This window comes from Tachypleus tridentatus, chromosome 5 (assembly GCF_004210375.1).
Source record: "Tachypleus tridentatus isolate NWPU-2018 chromosome 5, ASM421037v1, whole genome shotgun sequence".
In the NCBI taxonomy this organism is placed as follows: Eukaryota; Metazoa; Arthropoda; class Merostomata; order Xiphosura; family Limulidae; genus Tachypleus; species Tachypleus tridentatus.
The window spans coordinates 51,862,468-51,888,205 of NC_134829.1; the positions used below are offsets into that span (position 1 = coordinate 51,862,468).

At 30.9% G+C, this 25,738-nt stretch overlaps 1 protein-coding gene across 5 annotated transcripts in view; it reads left to right on the plus strand.

Moving 5' to 3' along the window:
• Window positions 1-25,738, plus strand: part of LOC143251167 (exportin-T-like) — a 65,534-nt gene that overhangs the window by 33,088 nt on the left and 6,708 nt on the right. For all 5 annotated transcript variants that reach the window (XM_076502565.1, XM_076502568.1, XM_076502566.1 and 2 more), the window contains exons 14-25: window positions 1,147-1,215; window positions 2,818-2,937; window positions 4,496-4,590; window positions 4,862-5,030; window positions 9,133-9,275; window positions 10,178-10,277; window positions 11,015-11,200; window positions 11,625-11,814; window positions 13,290-13,357; window positions 21,246-21,294; window positions 24,576-24,691; window positions 25,240-25,287. In XM_076502565.1, coding sequence (XP_076358680.1) covers window positions 1,147-1,215; window positions 2,818-2,937; window positions 4,496-4,590; window positions 4,862-5,030; window positions 9,133-9,275; window positions 10,178-10,277; window positions 11,015-11,200; window positions 11,625-11,814; window positions 13,290-13,357; window positions 21,246-21,294; window positions 24,576-24,691; window positions 25,240-25,287 — 1,353 coding nt within the window. The remainder of the gene's footprint in view (window positions 1-1,146; window positions 1,216-2,817; window positions 2,938-4,495; window positions 4,591-4,861; window positions 5,031-9,132; window positions 9,276-10,177; window positions 10,278-11,014; window positions 11,201-11,624; window positions 11,815-13,289; window positions 13,358-21,245; window positions 21,295-24,575; window positions 24,692-25,239; window positions 25,288-25,738) is intronic.

The following is a 25,738-nucleotide window of genomic DNA, read 5'->3' on the forward strand; positions in this document are numbered from 1 at the left end:
AGGAAATACTCAAGTAATCAGAATTATTCTTTGATAGATTGTTTAGCAAAGTATTTATGATTAAATTTAGTTTAATGGATGGCAACTGCCTGTTGTAGAAACATCAGTGTAGAGGATGACACTTCAAAAGTCTTCCACCTTTCATCTTCAGGTCAGTAGGTGTATGGTGGTGTTGGTCTCTACAATATTCTGGTGGATTGTGAACAGTGTGTTATGATTGGTTGGTTTATCCATGTTTCTGATTGGTGGGAGAGACTTCTTGTAAATTCAACCAATGGTAGCCACAGACTACTGATCTCTGATCCATTTAGTGAAGGTTTTATTGCATTATATTATTATAATTTTTAAATTTTCTTTCTTCTGAAATTTGTTGATGAATCTAGTTTTTCCAGTTTGTTTTGTGTACAGTTGACATGGTGTCATCTTCCCATTTTTGTTGTTGCAGGAACACAGAATTTTATAGGTTATATTTTTCACAAGAATGGATCTTAATGACTTTTAGGATTTCCACTGGATAGCTATGTTAAAGTTTTCTCTCAAATTTAACACGTAAGTGGCAGCAGTGGTAGTGGTTTCCTGATCATCTCTTTCAGTTGTGGTAATCCTCAGGCAGTTTTTGATGAAGGTGGAGGTATAACCATTTAAAGCACACTGTGATTTTGTTTACACTGTTTTGATGAATGTTTTACTGGAAATATTATTTTATTAAGGTCAGGTAATAAGATTGGATGTATAATTATCTGTTTGTGTGGGTAGATTTTCTACATACAGTTGTGAGAATTTTTTCTCTCTTTTTCTGCTGATGAGCGTGTCAAGAATGGTTGTTTGTTTTGTTATTATATTTCCAGGGTAATGTGGATTTATTTACTTATAGAATTAAAATGTTCTAGTAAGGTTGGTAAGTTTTCATGACTGTGGGGCCAGGTAATGAAGGTGTCAGTTCTAGAAAGTGCAAATTATTCCTCCCAATACTTGTCTGAAAAGTTGTTCCTGACTGGCTGTAAAGAAAAAACAAAACGTTTATATTTGTTACCTTTCATTATTTGCACTTTAAATTATACATAAATGTTTAATGAAAAAGGCATATTATGTTTGGGGAAATTATAGTAACTGAAATGCAACATTTTTGCTTTCTCATTTTCTTAGGCATCTCATGGTAATCATTTTGTAGGAGATGGTGACAAACCTTCAATTATGACAGAGCTTCTAAGACTTGTAAGTCTAGTAAATGTATAAGTAGTACACTTTTATTAAGTTTCAGAACAAGTAACTTGAAAATTTCAAATATTAAATCACAATTGAAATTCTACCCTCATGTTTTTTATATTATATTATTAATTACATTCTGATATGTAGTATTTTCTATTATTGTATTTTGCACTTGAAGTGCTGGTTGGCATCTGTCTGATAAAAATGATGTTTCAATAACTGCTATTTTCATTCTTATTCATTTTATAGATAATTTGGTGAAACAATTTTAAAAGTAGCTACAGCATTTTATGTATAACTCAGACTTTGAAATAATTATTTACTTAATTCAGGTAAATCAGTTGGATAACAGTTTTGTTTTTTATTTTTAAGCCTAAATATTTTAATTACTAATAGAAATTACAATTTTTTTTTAATACTACTCGAAGCTGTTGCTCATTTTAAATAGGTATTGTAGTATTATGTTGGTCATTTTAAATTGGTATTGTAGTGTTATGTTGCTCATTTTAAATTGGTATTGTAGTGTTATGTTGCTCATTTTAAATTGGTATTGTAGTGTTATGTTGTTCATTTTAAATAGGTATTGTAGTATTATGTTGCTCATTTTAAATTGGTATTGTAGTGTTATGTTGGTCATTTTAAATTGGTATTGTAGTGTTATGTTGCTCATTTTAAATAGGTATTGTAGTGTTATGTTGTTCATTTTAAATAGGTATTGTAGTGTTATGTTGTTCATTTTAAATAGGTATTGTAGTATTATGTTGCTCATTTTAAATTGGTATTGTAGTGTTATGTTGGTCATTTTAAATTGGTATTGTAGTGTTATGTTGCTCATTTTAAATTGGTATTGTAGTGTTATGTTGTTCATTTTAAATAGGTATTGTAGTGTTATGTTGTTCATTTTAACTAGGTATTGTAGTGTTATGTTGCTCATTTTAAATTGCTATTGTAGTGTTATGTTGTTCATTTTAAATAGGTATTGTAGTATTATGTTGCTCATTTTAAATAGGTATTGTAGTATTATGTTGCTCATTTTAAATAGGTATTGTAGTGTTATGTTGCTCATTTTAAATAGGTATTGTAGTATTATGTTGCTCATTTTAAGTAGGTATTGTAGTATTATGTTGCTCATTTTAAGTAGGTATTGTAGTATTATGTTGCTCATTTTAAATAGGTATTGTAGTATTATGTTGCTCATCTTAAATAGGTATTGTAGTATTATGTTGCTCATCTTAAATAGGTATTGTAGTATTATGTTGCTCATCTTAAATAGGTATTGTAGTGTTATGTTGCTCATCTTAAATAGGTATTGTAGTGTTATGTTGCTCATCTTAAATAGGTATTGTAGTGTTATGTTGCTCATCTTAAATAGGTATTGTAGTGTTATGTTGCTCATCTTAAATAGGTATTGTAGTATTATGTTGCTCATTTTAAATAGGTATTGTAGTGTTATGTTGCTCATTTTAACTAGGTATTGTAGTGTTATGTTGCTCATTTTAACTAGGTATTGTAGTGTTATGTTGCTCATTTTAAATAGGTATTGTAGTATTATTGCACAAGTCATTTGTTAAGTCTTTCCTTTTATTGATATAAAAGTTATTTTTTCAGCTGGTAACTAGTAATGTCAGTACTTACGAACACACAGCAGTAACGTTACAGTTTTTTGAAACTGTCGTGCGTTATGAGAAGTTTTTTGGTCTTGAACCCCATCATATTCCTGATATTTTGGTAAGTTGAAATTTTAGGAATTTATTAATATGGACATTGACTTTTTAATATTGACTCTGATTCAAATACAATAAACTTTATTTCATCTGAGAATTATCAAAATGATGTGGCTAGGACTGTTTGCTTGTTTGAGAAAGTTAAAACCCTTGTCTGGTTTCTCATCTCTGTGTAGGTGAACTTGTCACGATACAAAACTCAGCTGCAAATCTCTGATATTTACTGATTATTTCTTATTTGCATAGTTTGAAGACAGTGAACCTTTAGAGTTGGTGGTGTCAAAACTGTAAACTATAATTCATCACTTTTTTGTTTTACAAATTTTGTGCTTTTACAACAAACAAAATATTGTGTGAAGTTGAGATTATATTTTTCTCCACAATTTGTTTGCTGTAAAACTTCCATAAACAATAGCCTTTCCTGTCTGGTTTCAAATAATGTAATTGTATCATGGCTCTGTTGTTTTTGTAAGCTAATTAAAAGTAATTACTTAATTGTATTAAGTCTCCTGCTTGTTTTGAAGTAATTGTCAATTCACTTTTACTTGGAAAAACTTGTATGTAATTCAAAACCAAGTCTTGTGGTAGATATTACAGGACAAGTTTTGAGATAATTGACAGGGTTGTCTTTTTAAAACAATGATACTTATTTTATAAAAGATAAACACCATTTACTTCTTAACCTAATAAAAACTTACTGAAAAATTTCTTTAAAGGAACTGGGTCTAACATGTAACACAATTATGATTATAACTGTAGAATTGCTTATAAATACATGTGAAACCTGGCTTTTAAGAGTTACAGGTGTTTTATATAATGATGTGGTATACAAGTGGATGGAGCTGTAGTTCTGATTTCATTATAAATTGTAGATTTACCAAACAGAATCTAATTCTAGCTATGATCAATGATTGCTTTGATTTCGTTTGAATTGTATAACCTTTCAGATGTTAATTTTTGTGAAAGTGATGCCAGAAGTAACCTATGTTATGCCATTCAAAGAGTTGAGCTATTTAAAATTATATTTTGTGGTAATACAGCATCATATTCTGAAATCTCGATGTGATTGTATCGATACAATTTATGTATCTCCACAAAGTGTGGCAAGCTTTCAGTAAACACTACAAGTCTTTTGTACAGAAAGAAATCAGAATTTCTAGTAAAGTAATTTTGTTAAAAGTTAATGATTCAAGAAAGATAAGTACTAAACATGTCTTTAACAACATTACATGGAACATAGCACAACAAACTAACAATAACTAAATAGATATTAACATTATTTTACTTCTCTTGCCTGCTGGTGTTTAGTTGATCAAACCTGAGAACATGAAAAATAACTGTATAACATGAAGTACTTAAATAAGACAATGTTAATAATATATATAATAAACTACAGACAACACTATGAAACTAGATAATAAACTACAGACAACACTATGAAACTTTGTAATAAACCAGTGGTAAAACTTCTGTTTCCAAATATGTATTATATTGTGGCATCTAGATGTGTATTATATCAACTACTATGATGGGACTAGTACCCCTAATTATTTGTTTTACAGGTTGCATTCATGGATGAACGAGGACTTCATAACAGAAACCCTCGAATACGCAGTCGAATCTGTTACCTGTTTTCACGGTTTATCAAATGCTTGAAGTAAGTATTATTTTGTGAAATGACCTAATGCTGTGCGTGATTCAGTAGTTCTTAAATAAATCAGTGTAATAGTACTTGTAAAACAGGTTTTAACATCTGTTTTTGTAACAATTTGTCTTCAGCAAATTATGTTAAGAATTTGCTTACGGAGCATCCTGTATGTTATTGAATATTAATTCATAGAATTATAGGGCACTGAAGATGTGAAGTTTAGATAATTGAGCGTAGTATGATCATGAGATTTAATCTAACTATCAGATGATGTTAATAGGCTCCACATTCAAGGGTATACGGAGGATATTCTGAAACAGGTACAAGACTTGTTGTTTCTGGCACCACATGAAAATGGTTTCAGTACAACATTACTGATTCCTGAAGATCAGCTGTTTCTCTACGAAGCATCCGCCATCTTAATTGTTTCAAATCAATTTGAAGCTCAGGTAGGAAGCTATGTTTGATTTCATTCTATTAGTAAATTTACAAGAGATAATATACATTTATTACATCTTTATTCAATGTTCAGAAGCTCTTTGTAAAATGTTTGCTTTATAGTTCTGAAGTTATGGCTATTATGTAAAGCAGTTGTTTTACAGAAAATGTAAAGTTTTGTGGATAAAATTGTATTCAGCACCTTTTCTTATAAAATACTAATCTCTAAAGTATGCATTCCGTGAAACAAAGCACAATTTTTGTATTCTTAGAGCAAGTTACTAAAATATGTAGTTAATGGAACTAAATGTAAGTTTTGTGTTCTAACTTGTGATACTTGATATTTTGTATTGCATTTTCTAGGTTTTAAAAAGAAACTAAAACTTAAGTTTAGGCATTTCGTATTTTGACTTTGCTCTAAAAGGAAACTAACTTTATGGTTTGTAGTTTTTATGAGTAAGTGAATATACATTTGTATTTAATGTATACTAATAAGAGATTTTGCACCCTTTGTGATTTCCAGATATTTAAAACTGATATATTCATTTTCTTTTAGTTTTGATTTATTTAGTTTATGCTATTATTATTGTAGGTGATTATTTTGAAGGATAACATTGGTGAACACTGTTCAGATACTAATGCAGCTAACTAAATACTAAAATTGAAAAGAAGTCTTGTAAACTGAGATTGGATATAGCCTTGTGGTTAGCATACTGGACTGTGAATTCAAAAGTCTGTGGTTCACATCCCTATACCATGAAATTAAGCTTTGCACTTTGGTACTATGAGTTTGTTACAAGAGTTATGACTAAATTTGGCATTTTGATTACAGTACAGTAGTCTGAGATTTGGCAGTGAGTACTGTTAACTACTTAACCTTTTGGTCCAGGCATAGTGTTTGTTAGTGCACACGGCACTCCTGCAGCCTTTTATGAATATCTGAAACAAACCAACCAAGATATTGAATTTCCCTGTGCATGTAAAACCAAAACTAATGTTGTATATTTGTAAGTGAATAGAAAATATGAAGTTTTATTTTAGTAGCATAACTGTTTTATTGAAATTGTAGAATTGATGGTTAAAAATGAAGATAGTTGTACGTTTCAAAAAACTTTTATTTACGACCATGATTTTGCCAGATACAGATATCGTCAAATACAGACTGAGCTGGTTTTTAAACCAACTTGTATGTAGTTTAATCAGATGCCTCAAACATTAGCATTTATATTGTGAAACTACAGTTTGTTTTCCCTCCATTCTGTAATAATGGAGTTTCACCCAAATCTGACAGTTACAAGTGTTAGTTATATTATTGTAATTTTTCAGTTTTTTAGAATTGTTTCCATTAACCCTTTTTAGATGTATTCACTCATTTTCACCAACATTTCAGCCATGATGTTCCCATGAAATTATACAAACTTACCTCATTACGATTTGTGTTATCTTCACAAAATTTTCCAATCATTTAGTAACCATAATGGATCTTTTGCACACAGTTGGATTATTTTAATCTTTGCTAACGATTTGGTTGTGAATTTGTGGATCAGACACTGACTATTCTGAGTGGAAGGTGATTATCCTGCTGAAATTATTTTCATCTTAATTGATCTTATATGAATATTTTTTTTTCCAATAAAGCTGTATATTTGATCTATTTTCTCTACCCTAACACTACAGACTCTGCACTTGACCAACATTACAACCACCACAAACAAATACAAAATAAATCTGAATTACCCTTATTTTATAGAATGACACTGCTGATTGTCATTGAAAATTATAATAATTTATCCTAAATAACCTAAGGATGACAAGTTTACATCTGTTTTTGTTTATTCTTATTGTTATATTTTTAACAATGTCTTGCTACTGAACCTGTGTGATAAAGCTATAAGTCACCTGTTGAGTGATAAATAAAGTACTGAATTACATAACATAAGCAACTCAAGTGCATGCTCATCAAGAAATTTCTTCAAGGATTTAAAATTATTTTTTTCTTAAGTTTTGCCTTTTATTTACTTTTACAACCTTCTATGTTTTGCTGTTAAACCCACACAGAGCTTGGTGATTGTGGTAGTATATAGAATATTTATTTTAAATATGTACTTAAAAAAGAATTAGTAACAACAACATAAAATACAGTGGTCTAAAACTCCAACAATGTATGTGGTTTAAAAATAATTATCTAGACGAAGTGACATTGGCAGTAACAACAATAAACCCAGAGGTTGAATAATTTAAAACTTATAAGAATGGGCAAAAATATATAGAGAATAAGATAATTAAAATATTTTGTTTCTGTTGGTTATAAATAACTAATAAAACAATATAAGAGAGAATTACTGACTCATTCTGAATGTCAGGATGTGGCAGGCACTTTAAATACTATAGATTTAAGTTGTATGGGTTGTATTAAAGTCAGGACACCATACAAGGACAATAAGAATATTTTGTGATGAGAAACCCACTTGAACTAAAAATGTACTTCAAGATGGCTGGTATGGGTATTAAAACTGTTATTAAAATAAAGTAGAGAACAACATTTTGATCTTCTTAGGTCATCTATATGTTAACAAAGAGAGATAATATTTTAAATTGGCAGTTTACAGTGAAAATTTTTCATTTGATATAAAGAAGTGAAACTTGTGAATTTATTTAAATATTTTCTTATATTAAAATATGATTTATTAACTGTGCTTTGCTGTGAAGTTTATTGATATACACTGATAACAAATTAATGTAGTTAAAATTGGGATGTAACTCTGTTAAAAGGTCATGACATGCACTTTGACCAACTCATGGCTAGAAAGTTAATTTACTACTTTTAGCACTTCACAATTTCTGATAAAACTATTTAAAACATTTTCTTTTACATATGTGGTACTTATTAAATAAAATGGACCTGTCCAGAATTTAAAAAAAACAACAACTTATTTTTAGTGTGTTTCATAATATCTGTAAAATTGTGAGCTAAAGACCAGTTTTCTTGTTATGGTAGCCTGTTTTATGTGTACTTTGTTTAATGTATTGTTGGTTAAAGCTCAGGTCCATATTATGGTAATTTGTTTCCTGTATGCTTTGTTTCAAAATCTTTCTCTTTATTAAATAATCAGGTCTCCTAATGTATTGAGCCTACAAAAATTTTCTTGTAGCGATGAACACAATAAAATTTATTTCTGCTTGTGGTTATCCATGGTTTGCTCGATTATATAATAAACATTTTTATTATACTTTTAAAAATTTGTGTTTTACTATTTCCTTGGTTTTGTGATTTGTTGAAAAGTTTGGAAAAATGTTTTTACCCTCTGTTACATCTGCTTAAATCTTTATAATAAGCATATATATCATATTAGTAAAGAAGGAAGAAAGGAAAAAGCTAGGCTAAATGATAGGTAAGCAAAACATTTACCTGTCCAAAAACATCTACAATGTATTACAAATTTCATGAAAAGTGTGAAATTAGGAATTATATAACTTTTCAATTATTTTACCTTGCTTTAAAATTTCCTTAAAACATAAGAAAATAATGGGATTATTTTTTAAAGTATTTCTTTCCTAAGTTTATTACTAGAGCAAATTGAAACTAGTTAAGACAGAGTAATAAATGTTGAAATACTTTTAAAATATATTTTTTCTCACCCTTATAGAAGAAAGAAAGAGATTTGAGTTTTAAATGTCTTGAGTACAGTTTGACATGCTTTAAAGTTAGCATTATTTATTTGTTGACATTAAACATTTTCTTATAACTAAAAATCAGTTTTATCTGTCACTGTAGTAATCTCTGTTGTAGTGATTTGTCACTGTAGTAATCTCTGTTGTAGTGATTTGTCACTGTAGTAATCTCTGTTGTAGTGATTTGTCACTGTAGTAATCTCTGTTGTAGTGATTTGTCACTGTAGTAATCTCTGTTGTAGTGATTTGTCACTGTAGTAATCTCTGTAGTGATTTGTCACTGTAGTAATCTCTGTTGTAGTGATTTGTCACTGTAGTAATCTCTGTTGTAGTGATTTGCCACTGTAGTAATCTCTGTTGTAGTGATTTGCCACTGTAGTAATCTCTGTTGTAGTGATTTGTTTTTAATGACATCATTTCATTGAAAATTTCTTTTTATAGCACAAGAAGTTACTTCTGAAAAATCTGTTAAGTCCAGTGATGGCAAAGTTTGAAACACTTCTTCAACAGTTGCAAATAGAGACAGATAAGAACCGGAGTCGGGCAGTTGCTGAATGTATGAGTCATGCTATTGCATGTACAAGGTAAGTAGTGACTTAGTTATATGTAATGGAGACGTTTTTGCTGTCTGCACAAATCAATTTGCATCTTATAAGTGTACTCATTAAAATAAAACTTTATCTATCTATATATATATAAAGCATCTTCATGTCATTTGTCCTAAAGAACTCACTAAAAAGCCTTTAAACTAAGTACCACTCCCATCTACACAAACACAGTATACTGATTTTTCAGGCTTTTTTTCCTTTCTTGTAGTGTTAATACTTAACAAAATTACATGAAATTTAGCACAAACAGTATCTAGATTCTGCTTTTAAAATTTCATATAATTTTGTTTTATATAGATTTTTTGCATAGTGAAAACCCAAAAAAACTTTAATTGATTCTTTTACTTAAGTTAAAAATTATTGAAATGGTACTAAATTATTGTCTGTACTTAAAAATCGATATCAAAGTATCCACTTGACACCTGGAAGGTACTGTGCTGTCCTGATAAGGTTAAGTGGATGAACAGTTTGAGCTTTGTAGGCATTTTAGTTAATTACAGTTTACGTGAGGCATGAATACGTTTGTTAATATGAAACTTATATTTTCCCATGTGTTAAATTTTTTAGTACAATCTGGCCTACAAGAGATAAGTAAGGTGCACCTGCAATATGGTTGTGCTTCTTGTGAAATGTTCATTTTGAATATTTTTGTTAAGTAATGACTATGTAACAGTTTTTATATTTGTTAGTTAATATTTATAACAAAGATAGTGAAGTGTTAAAAAACTGTCCATTCAAGTGTAATTTATGTACCAGTAATTTGCATGCTTGGCAAAGTATTTTTGAAATTGCTACACAGAGATACTAACTTTCAAAATATGTGATTAATAAACGTAATTAAATTTCATGGTTCAGAAATAGTATTTTTTTTTCTTTAGTCGAACAAGCAAGGCATTTTCCACCCAGCAAACAATGAAGACAACTGGTGTTGTACAAGTCTACACTGATGCTTTAAAGGTTTTCTTGCATGCATTAGAGGTACAAAATTCTTATTGTGTAATATTAAATTATGTTTGAGTCCTTGTGTTATGAGTTAATTAGAATTATTACAAACTGTAATATTTTTGATGTAATGGTGCAACTAGATTGATGTTGTACATTGTGAACCATAGTACTGATTTACTAAGAAAGAGGTACAATTATGATTTACCTTAATCTGTTCATGGTTTACACTCGCTGTCTTACACCTAACACTGTTGCAGATGTATTTTCACATTTATATTGTTCTATAAACTTATACAAAGTATTTAGTTTTGTGTATTTTAATTTTGAAATTTTAACAAGTCCTTAAAGTTCAGGATACACTATTTCAGGTATCCAAGTGAATACTCTATAACTACGTTTTCAGTGAATAAAAGTAACAGTTAACTCGTGTCTTTTCCCCTTTGTTTATGTATTAATATCACATATGATAAATACTTCTTAAATTCATATTTTCAGGTAACACTTTGAATTATTGATGTAACATGTCTTGGGAATATTTACCATCACTCTATTAACTTTTGTGATATTTTTGGAAATGGTATTTTTAAAACATGTCATTATGTGATACTGAAATATCTGATGTCTGTAGGTCTATACATAAATATTTTTCACAATCGTGGAAAATTTGTATGCCTGTTAAAAAGCATTGGCAGCTTTATCAGAAGCTGTTTTTGTTGATCTTATGATAGAAGCCAAAAGTATATTGCACTTTTTTTCTTTTGCACATGTAGATACCCCAAGAACGGTCAATACTGCAGACTGCTGTCCGTCAGTTCTTACATCGCATGGTTATTTGTTTGGAAGAGGAAGTCTTACCATTTATTCCATTAGCAGCAGAATGGTTGGTCAAGGATGCAGACTGTCATAGTATTCAGGAGTTCATACCCCTTATAAACCAGATTATTGGGAAGTTTAAAGTATGAATGTTTGACTTTATGATATTGTCAAAGAATTATCCAAAGTCTTTTTGTTAAGTTTTGTGATTTTAGCTTTAACTGTCACTAGAGGTGATTTTCAAGTCCTTGGATAATAGGTGCAGTCTTTTACTATTTATTGGTTTTTTGGAAACAAAATTTCTACTATTGAAATTTCTTGTTTATTTCTTAACATACATAGTGTCATTTCTTTTAATGTGGAAGGTCCTATGGTTGCCATATCAACAGAATAACATTGTTTTTACATCTTTCGTACTTTTTAGTGTTGTAGTTCAGTGGTATTTGTACTTTTATGTAAATCTGTTACAAATAATTTGTTATATATATCTTATATATATAAGATTGTGAGATACATTTTGCTTCTTTTGATTGATATTAAACTTATTAAATTATCTTGGATTTCCAGAAAAACATTGTTTCATTTCTTCAACATATCTTTATGCCACTGGTCACTGCAATTTTCAATGCTTTAGCCGTTCCTATTGATGAAAATGACCAAGAAGCCCAAAGAGAGAGGCATGTTTTACAACGTAGTTATTTCCTATTCATTGCAGCTATAGTCACAAATAACATCACAGAAGTTCTAGCATCTCAAGGTATAAAACTACAAAAACAATCAAAGTTTTTTTACATTTCAAAACCCTATTAATAGTGATATGTAGTTTTTGTATTATTAATAACAATGAATAATTTCTGTAGTGTTGATAGTGTTGTAGTATTTACAGTTACAAGTAGTTTCTGTAGTGTTAACTCTTTTGATACAGGCATAGACAAATCAGCAGAGTTTGTGACCTCAGTGTTGGATATATGAAACCAAAGTGTTGATTGTTGCAGGTGCAAAGTGGTTTTTCATATTAACATTAAAAATATTTTTTTCTTTATCTGAAAATTGTCAAATTTCAAATATTTTTGATTACGTTATATTTTATGTTATCTTCACTGCTGTAACTATACAGTGCTAGTTCAACTGATTTTCTTTATAATAAAAATACAAAAGAAATCTAAATCACTCTTTTCTTCTTTCTAGAATGACTTTAAATTGTAACATAAAACTGAATTTGTTTATTCTAAACAGCTTAAAGCTCATTAATGGTACACATCTCTTTACATTTAATCTTGCTGCTTTATTGCTCTGTATAAAGAACAGAGGGGAAAAGTAAGAAGTATAGTGCTTATCTGGTTTTTTTATGTTTTACTATTTGCTATCATTTAAAGTTAACCATGTTTATTATATTAATGGTACTAGTGCAACAGATATTGTTTTATTTACTTAAATAATGCACTCAAGAACAAAAAAATTAAAGTAATTATTCCCAAAACCAGTGAATTTGAATTTGTAGTTTCACTAAATTAATTTCATGAGGTAGAACTGTGGAAATTTCATTTAATGATTAGAAGTTTTGTTGCATCTAGTGCTATGTGATGAAGTGAATATTGTTCTCTAGTCAGTAGAATAGCATGGTAATGTTCATAATTATTTCTGTATTTTTAATGTTATTTAAAGGTATACTGCTATGTTAGAATTTAAAAAAAAAAAATTTTATAAATTACTTGGTAAAATAAGTTTTAGGCCATGAAGAAACTGGAATTTATTAATTTTATCTGTTTGATTTAGGCAAAAGTTAACATGTCTGTATTGAACACAGAATACTTTAAATCATTTTTCTGGATGTATTTATTATTACAGTAATACATTTCTGTGGAAACTTGTATCGTTAAAATGAAACATTTTGTTTTCCTAGGAAGAAGTAATGACCACTGACATATATTTTAGTGAGAATTTTGGACTTGGTTAAGAGCAAAAAGACAAAAAGAATAATACTTGTAATCAAACTGGAATGAAAACATTCCTAAGGCTTAGACTTTGTGGTATTTGTCCCTGTATTACAACCTTAATTCAGTTGTATTTTTGTAATATTGTGACAAATATTTTCATATTAATTTTCATAACAAGTGTAAAAAAGCTTTCTTTTTGCAAGCCTCTTCATTTTTTCTCGTAGTTTTTGTTGTTGTAGAAGCAGAACCGACAGTACTGGCACCTTATAACATCTGTAATTTTTTTGTTACATAGACATGCAGAGTATGGAACAAGTGTTACAGACGATAATACAAGGAGCTGTAGACTTCCCTGACCCTGTGGTAAGTTGTAGAAGATGTACAAAAAAACAAACTGTTCTAATGTAGATATATATATCAAAGTGGTAATTTTATTCAAGCTATCTATGGTTTTGAATACAGCACATTAAACTATTAATGTGATGATTCTGTTTAGGCAGCAAGAGTAAGTTGATACTGTTTTTCTCAAGCTGAGCAGTTTTCAAGTGCTTTCTCAGTTCAAGCAAACAGTAACATGTTAATGTTTAGTTAGCATTTAATCAGCATTTGTACAGGTGCTTTGAAAACCTGGAGAGTCCTGAAAAACTAATTCAACCATTTGCTCTTGAAATTCTGTGGAAAATTGGCATCTTACTATAAACTTATGGAAGCTGTTAAAACTGAGTACCTTCCCCCCACTGTTTTCCCAAATTTAAGCCTATGGCTTCTATAGTTATATCGAATATGACGTATCTGGATTTGGCACATTGTTCATGCTTTTGTGTTGACTCATAACCTGACCAGTGATGTTAATCTTTTGGAAATTCTGTGCTTGCTAGAGTTGTTGGGAGAGGTTCCAGTTGTTGCTAAAAGTAGTTTGGTTAGATATGTTTAGTTCATGAACACTTGCATCAGAATGTTTTAAAACATTTGCCCAAAAAATGCCAAGTAAGTGACATTTTAATAATAGATGGCCAGAGGCTGTATTTACCCAGGAAAGTTTACTAAAATGGAAGAGATAGACCAATGACATTTTAATAATAGATGGCCAGAGGCTGTATGTACCCAGGAAAGTTTACTAAAATGGAAGAGATAGACCAATGACATTTTAATAATAGATGGCCAGAGGCTGTATGTACCAGGAAAGTTTACTAAAATGGAAGAGATAGACCAATGACATTTTAATAATAGATGGCCAGAGGCTGTATGTACCAGGAAAGTTTACTAAAATGGAAGAGATAGACCAATGACATTTTAATAATAGATGGCCAGAGGCTGTATGTACCAGGAAAGTTTACTAAAATGGAAGAGATAGACCAATGACATTTTAATAATAGATGGCCAGAGGCTGTATGTACCCAGGAAAGTTTACTAAAATGGAAGAGATAGACCAATGACATTTTAATAATAGATGGCCAGAGGCTGTATGTACCCAGGAAAGTTTACTAAAATGGAAGAGATAGACCAATGACATTTTAATAATAGATGGCCAGAGGCTGTATGTACCAGGAAAGTTTACTAAAATGGAAGAGATAGACCAATGACATTTTAATAATAGATGGCCAGAGGCTGTATGTACCAGGAAAGTTTACTAAAATGGAAGAGATAGACCAATGACATTTTAATAATAGATGGCCAGAGGCTGTATGTACCAGGAAAGTTTACTAAAATGGAAGAGATAGACCAATGACATTTTAATAATAGATGGCCAGAGGCTGTATGTACCAGGAAAGTTTACTAAAATGGAAGAGATAGACCAATGACATTTTAATAATAGATGGCCAGAGGCTGTATGTACCCAGGAAAGTTTACTAAAATGGAAGAGATAGACCAATGACATTTTAATAATAGATGGCCAGAGGCTGTATGTACCCAGGAAAGTTTACTAAAATGGAAGAGATAGACCAATGACATTTTAATAATAGATGGCCAGAGGCTGTATGTACCAGGAAAGTTTACTAAAATGGAAGAGATAGACCAATGACATTTTAATAATAGATGGCCAGAGGCTGTATGTACCAGGAAAGTTTACTAAAATGGAAGAGATAGACCAATGACATTTTAATAATAGATGGCCAGAGGCTGTATGTACCCAGGAAAGTTTACTAAAATGGAAGAGATAGACCAATGACATTTTAATAATAGATGGCCAGAGGCTGTATGTACCAGGAAAGTTTACTAAAATGGAAGAGATAGACCAATGACATTTTAATAATAGATGGCCAGAGGCTGTATGTACCAGGAAAGTTTACTAAAATGGAAGAGATAGACCAATGACATTTTAATAATAGATGGCCAGAGGCTGTATGTACCAGGAAAGTTTACTAAAATGGAAGAGATAGACCAATGACATTTTAATAATAGATGGCCAGAGGCTGTATGTACCAGGAAAGTTTACTAAAATGGAAGAGATAGACCAATGACATTTTAATAATAGATGGCCAGAGGCTGTATGTACCAGGAAAGTTTACTAAAATGGAAGAGATAGACCAATGACATTTTAATAATAGATGGCCAGAGGCTGTATGTACCCAGGAAAGTTTACTAAAATGGAAGAGATAGACCAATGACATTTTAATAATAGATGGCCAGAGGCTGTATGTACCCAGGAAAGTTTACTAAAATGGAAGAGATAGACCAATGACATTTTAATAATAGATGGCCAGAGGCTGTATGTACCAGGAAAGTTTACTAAAATGGAAGAGATAGACCAATGACATTTTAATAATAGATGGCCAGAGGCTGTATGTACCAGGAAAGTTTACTAAAATGGAAGAGATAGACCAATGACATTTTAATAATAGATGGCCAGAGGCTGTATGTACCAGGAAAGTTTACTAAAATGGAAGAGATAGACCAATGACATTTTAATAATAGATGGCCAGAGGCTGTATGTACCAGGAAAGTTTACTAAAATGGAAGAGATAGACCAATGACATTTTAATAATAGATGGCCAGAGGCTGTATGTACCAGGAAAGTTTACTAAAATGGAAGAGATAGACCAATGACATTTTAATAATAGATGGCCAGAGGCTGTATGTACCCAGGAAAGTTTACTAAAATGGAAGAGATAGACCAATGACATTTTAATAATAGATGGCCAGAGGCTGTATTTACCCAGGAAAGTTTACTAAAATGGAAGAGATAGACCAATGACATTTTAATAATAGATGGCCAGAGGCTGTATGTACCCAGGAAAGTTTACTAAAATGGAAGAGATAGACCAATGACATTTTAATAATAGATGGCCAGAGGCTGTATGTACCAGGAAAGTTTACTAAAATGGAAGAGATAGACCAATGACATTTTAATAATAGATGGCCAGAGGCTGTATGTACCAGGAAAGTTTACTAAAATGGAAGAGATAGACCAATGACATTTTAATAATAGATGGCCAGAGGCTGTATGTACCCAGGAAAGTTTACTAAAATGGAAGAGATAGACCAATGACATTTTAATAATAGATGGCCAGAGGCTGTATGTACCCAGGAAAGTTTACTAAAATGGAAGAGATAGACCAATGACATTTTAATAATAGATGGCCAGAGGCTGTATGTACCAGGAAAGTTTACTAAAATGGAAGAGATAGACCAATGACATTTTAATAATAGATGGCCAGAGGCTGTATGTACCAGGAAAGTTTACTAAAATGGAAGAGATAGACCAATGACATTTTAATAATAGATGGCCAGAGGCTGTATGTACCAGGAAAGTTTACTAAAATGGAAGAGATAGACCAATGACATTTTAATAATAGATGGCCAGAGGCTGTATGTACCAGGAAAGTTTACTAAAATGGAAGAGATAGACCAATGACATTTTAATAATAGATGGCCAGAGGCTGTATAGTACCAGGAAAGTTTACTAAAATGGAAGAGATAGACCAATGACATTTTAATAATAGATGGCCAGAGGCTGTATGTACCCAGGAAAGTTTACTAAAATGGAAGAGATAGACCAATGACATTTTAATAATAGATGGCCAGAGGCTGTATGTACCCAGGAAAGTTTACTAAAATGGAAGAGATAGACCAATGACATTTTAATAATAGATGGCCAGAGGCTGTATGTACCAGGAAAGTTTACTAAAATGGAAGAGATAGACCAATGACATTTTAATAATAGATGGCCAGAGGCTGTATGTACCAGGAAAGTTTACTAAAATGGAAGAGATAGACCAATGACATTTTAATAATAGATGGCCAGAGGCTGTATGTACCAGGAAAGTTTACTAAAATGGAAGAGATAGACCAATGACATTTTAATAATAGATGGCCAGAGGCTGTATGTACCAGGAAAGTTTACTAAAATGGAAGAGATAGACCAATGACATTTTAATAATAGATGGCCAGAGGCTGTATGTACCAGGAAAGTTTACTAAAATGGAAGAGATAGACCAATGACATTTTAATAATAGATGGCCAGAGGCTGTATGTACCAGGAAAGTTTACTAAAATGGAAGAGATAGACCAATGACATTTTAATAATAGATGGCCAGAGGCTGTATGTACCAGGAAAGTTTACTAAAATGGAAGAGATAGACCAATGACATTTTAATAATAGATGGCCAGAGGCTGTATGTACCAGGAAAGTTTACTAAAATGGAAGAGATAGACCAATGACATTTTAATAATAGATGGCCAGAGGCTGTATGTACCAGGAAAGTTTACTAAAATGGAAGAGATAGACCAATGACATTTTAATAATAGATGGCCAGAGGCTGTATGTACCAGGAAAGTTTACTAAAATGGAAGAGATAGACCAATGACATTTTAATAATAGATGGCCAGAGGCTGTATGTACCAGGAAAGTTTACTAAAATGGAAGAGATAGACCAATGACATTTTAATAATAGATGGCCAGAGGCTGTATGTACCAGGAAAGTTTACTAAAATGGAAGAGATAGACCAATGACATTTTAATAATAGATGGCCAGAGGCTGTATGTACCAGGAAAGTTTACTAAAATGGAAGAGATAGACCAATGACATTTTAATAATAGATGGCCAGAGGCTGTATGTACCCAGGAAAGTTTACTAAAATGGAAGAGATAGACCAATGACATTTTAATAATAGATGGCCAGAGGCTGTATGTACCAGGAAAGTTTACTAAAATGGAAGAGATAGACCAATGACATTTTAATAATAGATGGCCAGAGGCTGTATGTACCAGGAAAGTTTACTAAAATGGAAGAGATAGACCAATGACATTTTAATAATAGATGGCCAGAGGCTGTATGTACCAGGAAAGTTTACTAAAATGGAAGAGATAGACCAATGACATTTTAATAATAGATGGCCAGAGGCTGTATGTACCCAGGAAAGTTTACTAAAATGGAAGAGATAGACCAATGACATTTTAATAATAGATGGCCAGAGGCTGTATGTACCAGGAAAGTTTACTAAAATGGAAGAGATAGACCAATGACATTTTAATAATAGATGGCCAGAGGCTGTATGTACCCAGGAAAGTTTACTAAAATGGAAGAGATAGACCAATGACATTTTAATAATAGATGGCCAGAGGCTGTATGTACCCAGGAAAGTTTACTAAAATGGAAGAGATAGACCAATGACATTTTAATAATAGATGGCCAGAGGCTGTATGTACCAGGAAAGTTTACTAAAATGGAAGAGATAGACCAATGACATTTTAATAATAGATGGCCAGAGGCTGTATGTACCAGGAAAGTTTACTAAAATGGAAGAGATAGACCAATGACATTTTAATAATAGATGGCCAGAGGCTGTATGTACCAGGAAAGTTTACTAAAATGGAAGAGATAGACCAATGACATTTTAATAATAGATGGCCAGAGGCTGTATGTACCAGGAAAGTTTACTAAAATGGAAGAGATAGACCAATGACATTTTAATAATAGATGGCCAGAGGCTGTATGTACCCAGGAAAGTTTACTAAAATGGAAGAGATAGACCAATGACATTTTAATAATAGATGGCCAGAGGCTGTATTTACCCAGGAAAGTTTACTAAAATGGAAGAGATAGACCAACAAGAACTGCTGGTAAATTATATGTACTTAATGTATTGTGAAAAATATTCAAAGTATTGACTTGAAGAGAATATAAAGTTGTCCAAAAGCCATGGAATTAAAACCTCATTGCCCAAAAGCATGCTTGTCTTTTTAACTGCAAAGACGTTAAAATCATTCCCAGTAATAAATGATCCACAGTTCAAAATTAAGGATGATGTCGGATAGCTTTAGTCGTTTTATCATAAAGAAACAAATCTCATAAGTTTTCAACTTTATAAGAGTTTTAGTTATTAAGTCTTATTTCATAAAAATACATTATGTAATATTAATTACAAAGGAATCCTGTACTTGTGTACAAATTTCAAGAATATGCACGATTGATGACATTAATTTATTCTTGTGACTTTAGAAATTCCAGTATGAATGTAGAATAATTGTGTGAAGAAACATTTCAGAACATGGACATTTTTAATATATACTTCACCACTATTAGAAGTCTAGTTTTTTTTTCTTTCGATTTACCTTGCCCAGAGTTACTGGCGATAACTGTTTGCTTGCTCAGTGTTGCTGGTGATAACTGTAGAATAAGCAGTACAATGAATGGTAGATTATACTTCACATATGGTTTTAAGATTCCTGTGAAGAGTTGGTTATCTAGTATTTGAATAGCTGCATGGCTACAGATACAGTACTCAAGACCCTATGAAAATCTTAAACACATAGAGGTGAATATGTAAAAAAGTACTAAACTTGTCTGGAATAGGAAAAAAAATCCAGACTCAGTCAATGTGATTTTAATACAAATATTAGACCCATTAGAACAGCATGTCCAGAAAAGTGTACACAGTATTTTGACAACAGGGAGCTGATAAATGAATAACTCTTTCATTTTTTTCATACAATGCATGAGCTAACATACAGTTTGAGAAATTAAGAAAATTCTTAGTATTGTTGTGGAAATGATAGTTTCCAGAGTAACTGTAGTCTGTGCAATGTTGGGAGGAAAAGGAAGTAAAATACAATAATTGTAAATATACAAACTGGCTTATTCATTCCAAAGGTGTTTTTACTGCTGTTTTCAAGAGTATTTAAAGTGCTATATTATTAAGCCTGATGGGGAATAATTGCTCTAAAGTTTGCTGGATAAAATCAGTTTGTTTCTACTTCAACATTGTGTTCTTACATTAATATTGTTTTATTACCATTAGAGGTATTTAGCATCCAATCAAAACCTCAATTGGGCTTTCTAGTTGTCCATAATAAGATTCCAAGTTATGAAGGAAAAACCAAGTAACAGTTTTCAGGTGTAGGTGGCAAGTTACTTTAAAAAAAATGTTTTCAACCGTAATACTTATTTTTTTTTTTTTTTTAACGCCAGTGTAACATAATAGTTATTAAGAAGTGTGTATGAAAAAATATCTGGAGTTTTGTAAGTCTTTATAAGTGTTTTGGTTTCTTATGCTTATAAATCATAGCATAATATTATTTTTTGTTGTTAAAATTATGAAGTTTTTAAAAGTTTTGATTTCATTTTTCTTATTATAAGATTTTATTAAATTAAAATTCAGAGAAGCAGCAACATAATCTGTTAGTTCATGACAAATATCCTCAGATAATGCGTGTTATAATTTTAAATAATATGGACCTCATTTCACAGTGTTACTTAGTTTATTTAGGACATTTTTAGTCAGTTATGTTTCATAATATTGTAGCCCTCTGATGTTTTTCAGCTTGTCTAAACCTGTATAGTTTATCTGATTGTCAAAAATGTTTTGGCTATAGATTTTGACCTGTAAACACATCAACTAAATTTATCGTACTTTTGCTATGTACTAAAGTTTCTAAATAAGCACTCTTAAAAATGGATTGAGAAAACATTTTTTCTAACTTGATAGAGCACAAAACTAAAATATCCATATCAGTGTTAATTATCTTTTTTTATTACATTATTTTCCGGTTTAATCATGGATAAAAAAAACTACCTTGCAATTATAAGAAGTGACTTAGTTGTACAAATTTGTTGAAATATTTCATAAACTAGCACAGATCAGGCATGTTGAACAACCCATAGTGGTTGTAACCATAGCAACAGAGCTTGGTTAACTTAGTTGTATTGAGTGAACACAAACATTTATATTGTTCATACTTCATTAATTTCTATGTATTGTTCAGAAAAATTGGCACTTTTTCATAGACCCAAATATGTACATTTTTCAGGCTCAGAAGACATGTTTCAGCATTCTCAGGAAAATGGTTGAATTTTGGGGTATGTTATAATTAATATGGAGGAAATGCATGTGGATAATTACTGTTGAGAATCCATTATAACACTGACTATTAAACCCTATTTTATATCAATCTAACAAGAGTAGCCCAGTAGTTGGCATTCATTTCTGTGTAGCTTTATGAAAAATACAAGCAAATCAATTTCACATTTTATTCAACTGTTTCTTAATCATAATTAATTTTCTTGTTATGATTGATGGTAATTTTTCTCAACAAAAATAAATTGTTCTTGTTCTGGTTAAAAAGAAAATCAAAGTATTTTTCATAACTATAGAAATAACATTTTCAGTTCCTGGTATGAGGTGTGGTTATAAATTAATGATAATATAAATATATTACTTTATATTTGTGTGTGTGTGTGATTTGTTAAAATCATAACATAAGGTTTTGGAACAGTATGGGATTTACTGGTCCATCTTGACTGTTCCACACTTTAAACTAAATGAAAATAGTTTCAAAAATATTAACATTAACTTACACATCAAACTTTTTCTTAAGCTCACTTAAATTTACCTAAATTCATTTAAATTTATTGCTTCTACAACATCTGAAGATAACCCATTCCAAAGACCAACCATGCTGTTTGAAAAATAAAACTGTTGTAACTGTAAATCTCTTCTACCCTGACAAAATTTATATTTGTGTCCTTTAGTCCTACTATTCTCACAGTTAAATATGAAAAATAGATCACTCATTAACACTATCAGTTCCCTTTACAATCTTAAACACCACAATTGGATCTCCCTCTCCTCGGAAGACAACCATTCCATCCTAGGCACCATTTTAGTGACTGTTCTATGAAACATTTTCAACACTTCAATATCTTTCCTAAGGTGAAGAGTTCAATAGTGAACATGCAATTTTAAATTTAGCCTAGCCAGTGACCTATACAACGAAATTTTAACATCTTTAGACTTGTATTCAATATTTCTGAAGATGCAATCTAAAATCCTGTTTGTTGTACCGCTGATAACAGCACACTGCTTGGATGGCTCTAAAGACTAATCAACCACTATTACATCAAGATCCCTTTCTTTCATGATACTGTTAAGGATATTCCCATCCAAATTATACTTATAATTCAAAGTATGATAACCTGTATACATTATCTTGCATAATTAAAACCCTTCTATCATTTATTTGTCCAACTCACTAAATTATCTAAATCCTTTTGTAAAGTAGCAGCATCCTCTTCAGAGCTAGCAAAACCCAAAACCTTAATATCATCTGTAAATTAAAGTAACTTATCAACTATTCCTTCATCTATGCAACTGATCTCAGCCAAAAAGAGGAAAGATCCTGAGATTGAGCCCTGAGGAACCTCACTTGTGACATTAATCCAGTGTAACTGAACTTAATTTGTAACAACCCTCTGCTTTATTCCATAAAGCTACTCTTCTATCCAATTAGTGAACTTGTCCCCTATATCTATAGATGTAACTTTCTTTACTAACCTTTTATGTGACACTTCATCAAGTGCTTTCTGAAAATCCAGATACACCAGATCTACATCTTTATCCTCAGCTACATAAGCAGTAACCTTTTCAAAGAATATTGAAAGATTTGAAAGACAAGGTTTTCCCTCAGTAAAACTATGTTAACTATCCAATGTAATTTTAAACTCTGTTAAGTAACTTTAAAAGCATCTTTCAACAGACTTTCCACAACTTTTCTCCCAACTGATGTAAGATTAATGGGTCTATAATTACTGAAAGGGAGTTACATTAACTAACTTCCAGTCCTCTGTTTCCTGCCCACTACTCAAGGTTTGACAAAACAATTATCAATTGGCTCGTATATCCAATCTTTAATCATCTTCAAAACCCTTGGGAAAATATCATTAGTCCAGAAGATTTAACGTTTTTAAATTTGTTTTTTTTCCTTAACCAGTTCAGAATTAATGCAGTCATCTTGTTTGATCTCATTTCTGTTTATCAACTGATCAAAATGTGGAACATTGATTAAATCTTCATTAATAAAAAAGCAAAATTTGATAGCCCAGCCATCTCTTAACCATCAAATACCTTCCTTTATCATCCCTCAAGGGTTTTACCGTTAATGTATTTAAAAAAATCCTTACTGTTAATTTTTAATTTTTAGTCAACATTTTCTCATAGGTCCTTTTTATGTCTTAATTTCCTGTTTCATGAACTGCTATAATCTCCTAACTCTCCTGTCATACCAGTCAATTTAAATTTATAATGCTTTTATCCTTATACCCTTTGTGAGTTAACCTGGTTTTTTTTTACTTACAGCTTCCCTAATCTTTCTATAAAGAATATATTTACCTGGAATATTTAACACTTTATCTTGAAGTTTTCCACATCCGATCAGTGTCATCAAATAACAGCTACCCAATTCACAACAGATAATTCTTGTCATTTACCTTCAAAATTAACCTTTTTAAATTTGTAACCAAAATGTTATTTATTATCTCCATATTGATCAGAATGTTGAACCAAATAAAGCAATGCCCAGATGTTTCCATCCTCTCAATCATTTCTATATTAGAAATTAACAATAAGTCTAAAATAACATTGTTTCTAGTAGGTTCCTTGACTAATTGGTGAAAAAGCCAACCTGAACAGTTTTCGAAAACCTTTCTCCCTCACAGTTTTACTCCAGCATTTCCCAGTTTATATGCCTGAAATAAGTCACTTCATTAACATTTAACATCTTTATCTCATTATAAAGTTTCTCATTAATTTCATCAGTATCATCTGGTGGTTTGTAACAAATTACCACTAAAAAGGTTTTTTCCTTTATACCCACTTTATAGAAACTCAATTTGATTCATTTTCCTGCTATTATCTTTAATATTTTCAACTTCAACAGAATGTAACTTGCACTTTACATGTAAAGCCACCTCTCAACCCAACCTCTCTAATACTATATCCCTATTAAACAGCCTATAACCCTCTATTTCTAAAACATATTGATCAAAATCATACAAGACCATATCTTGGAGTTCCTTAAGCTATCAAAAAATAGTAAATTCTTGGATTGTATGATTATATCACTTGTTTATATCCATTGGATTTGTTAGTATCTAGTTGTTATTTTTATTAAATTAGATAGCTACAAAATTGCTGTATAATTCAGAAAAAAACAAAGAATTACTAAATCTAGAGTAACAAACTTTCAATAAACTTCTCAAAATAAAGAAGTAAAATAATTGTATGAATGTTCAGATCTTGGTTAAAAAAAAATTGACATTTTATTTGCTTTGGAGTTTTTGTAAGGATGATGGTGTATACCTAGGTGGGCCTGATGGGGAAGCAGCATTTGTGGAGTTTATGTACAAATCTATTGTCCCAGCATGTTTTGTTGCACCTTTAAAAGAGACCTTTGACCTCACAGATGCTCAAACAATATTAGTAAGTAAACACCATAAACTGGTTGTTATTAACGTTTCATTAAACATACAATTTGCAGAGATCATGTATAGTTAGTACAAAAAAACTAATATAGGACTACAAGTCTAATAAATTTAGACCAATATTTTAAAACTTTCTGTATGTATTTTATGCTGTTTAGTATTATTAGTGTTTGGTACAAGTTATATGTTTAAAAGCAGAAAGGCTGTAGGTGCTGTTTGATTATATGTACAAAGATTTAACACACATCATTGGATCCTTTTCAAAATGTCCTAATTGTATAGTAGAATACACATCTTTCATGACTATATATAGTTCTGTATTAATACAGTAAAACTTAACCTCTTTTCTTTAGTTCAACCAAATAATACATAATATAAATTAGTTTGTTTCTCTGTGTCGTGCTATGTAGTTGTGAAATGTATATGTATACATATTCATACAGTGTATTTGTTACTTGTACTGCTACTACTACCATTTACAGGAATTTCTTAATGAAACAAAAATGTCAGTCTTAAAATAAAAGTAGTAATAAGTTCCATTTTTAGGCCCTGTCCGAGAGTGCACTGTGTTTACGAACAATATATCAAAAGAGGGTGAGTAATGTTTGATTTAGTAGACGTTATAAATATCTCTTGTGATCAACAGCTAAATAATGGTGACAGGTTTTATAGGCTTAGCTAAAAACGTAAATGTCTCTAGAGTTTTGATTATAAACTATTTTTTCCCAGCTCTTTTGGATTAGTTTCAAGTACATAGTTCACTGAATGAAAGCTTGGAAACTGAGAATAGAACAAAAGTATTACTTTTAGCCCTATTACGTTTCTGACACTACATTCTTTACGTAGTCTCTTGGGTATGTTTAAGAATTGGAAGAGTATTGTATTCTAACTATGCTGACAATGTTTCATTCAATCCAGAGTTCTTCAGACCATCTGAAATAAGCACAGTAGTCAACTATGATTTGAGCAAAACATGTCTGTAATGGATGTGTGAAATAGTGTTGTTGAAATACTTTCATTATCCACTGTTCTATTTTATGGAAAT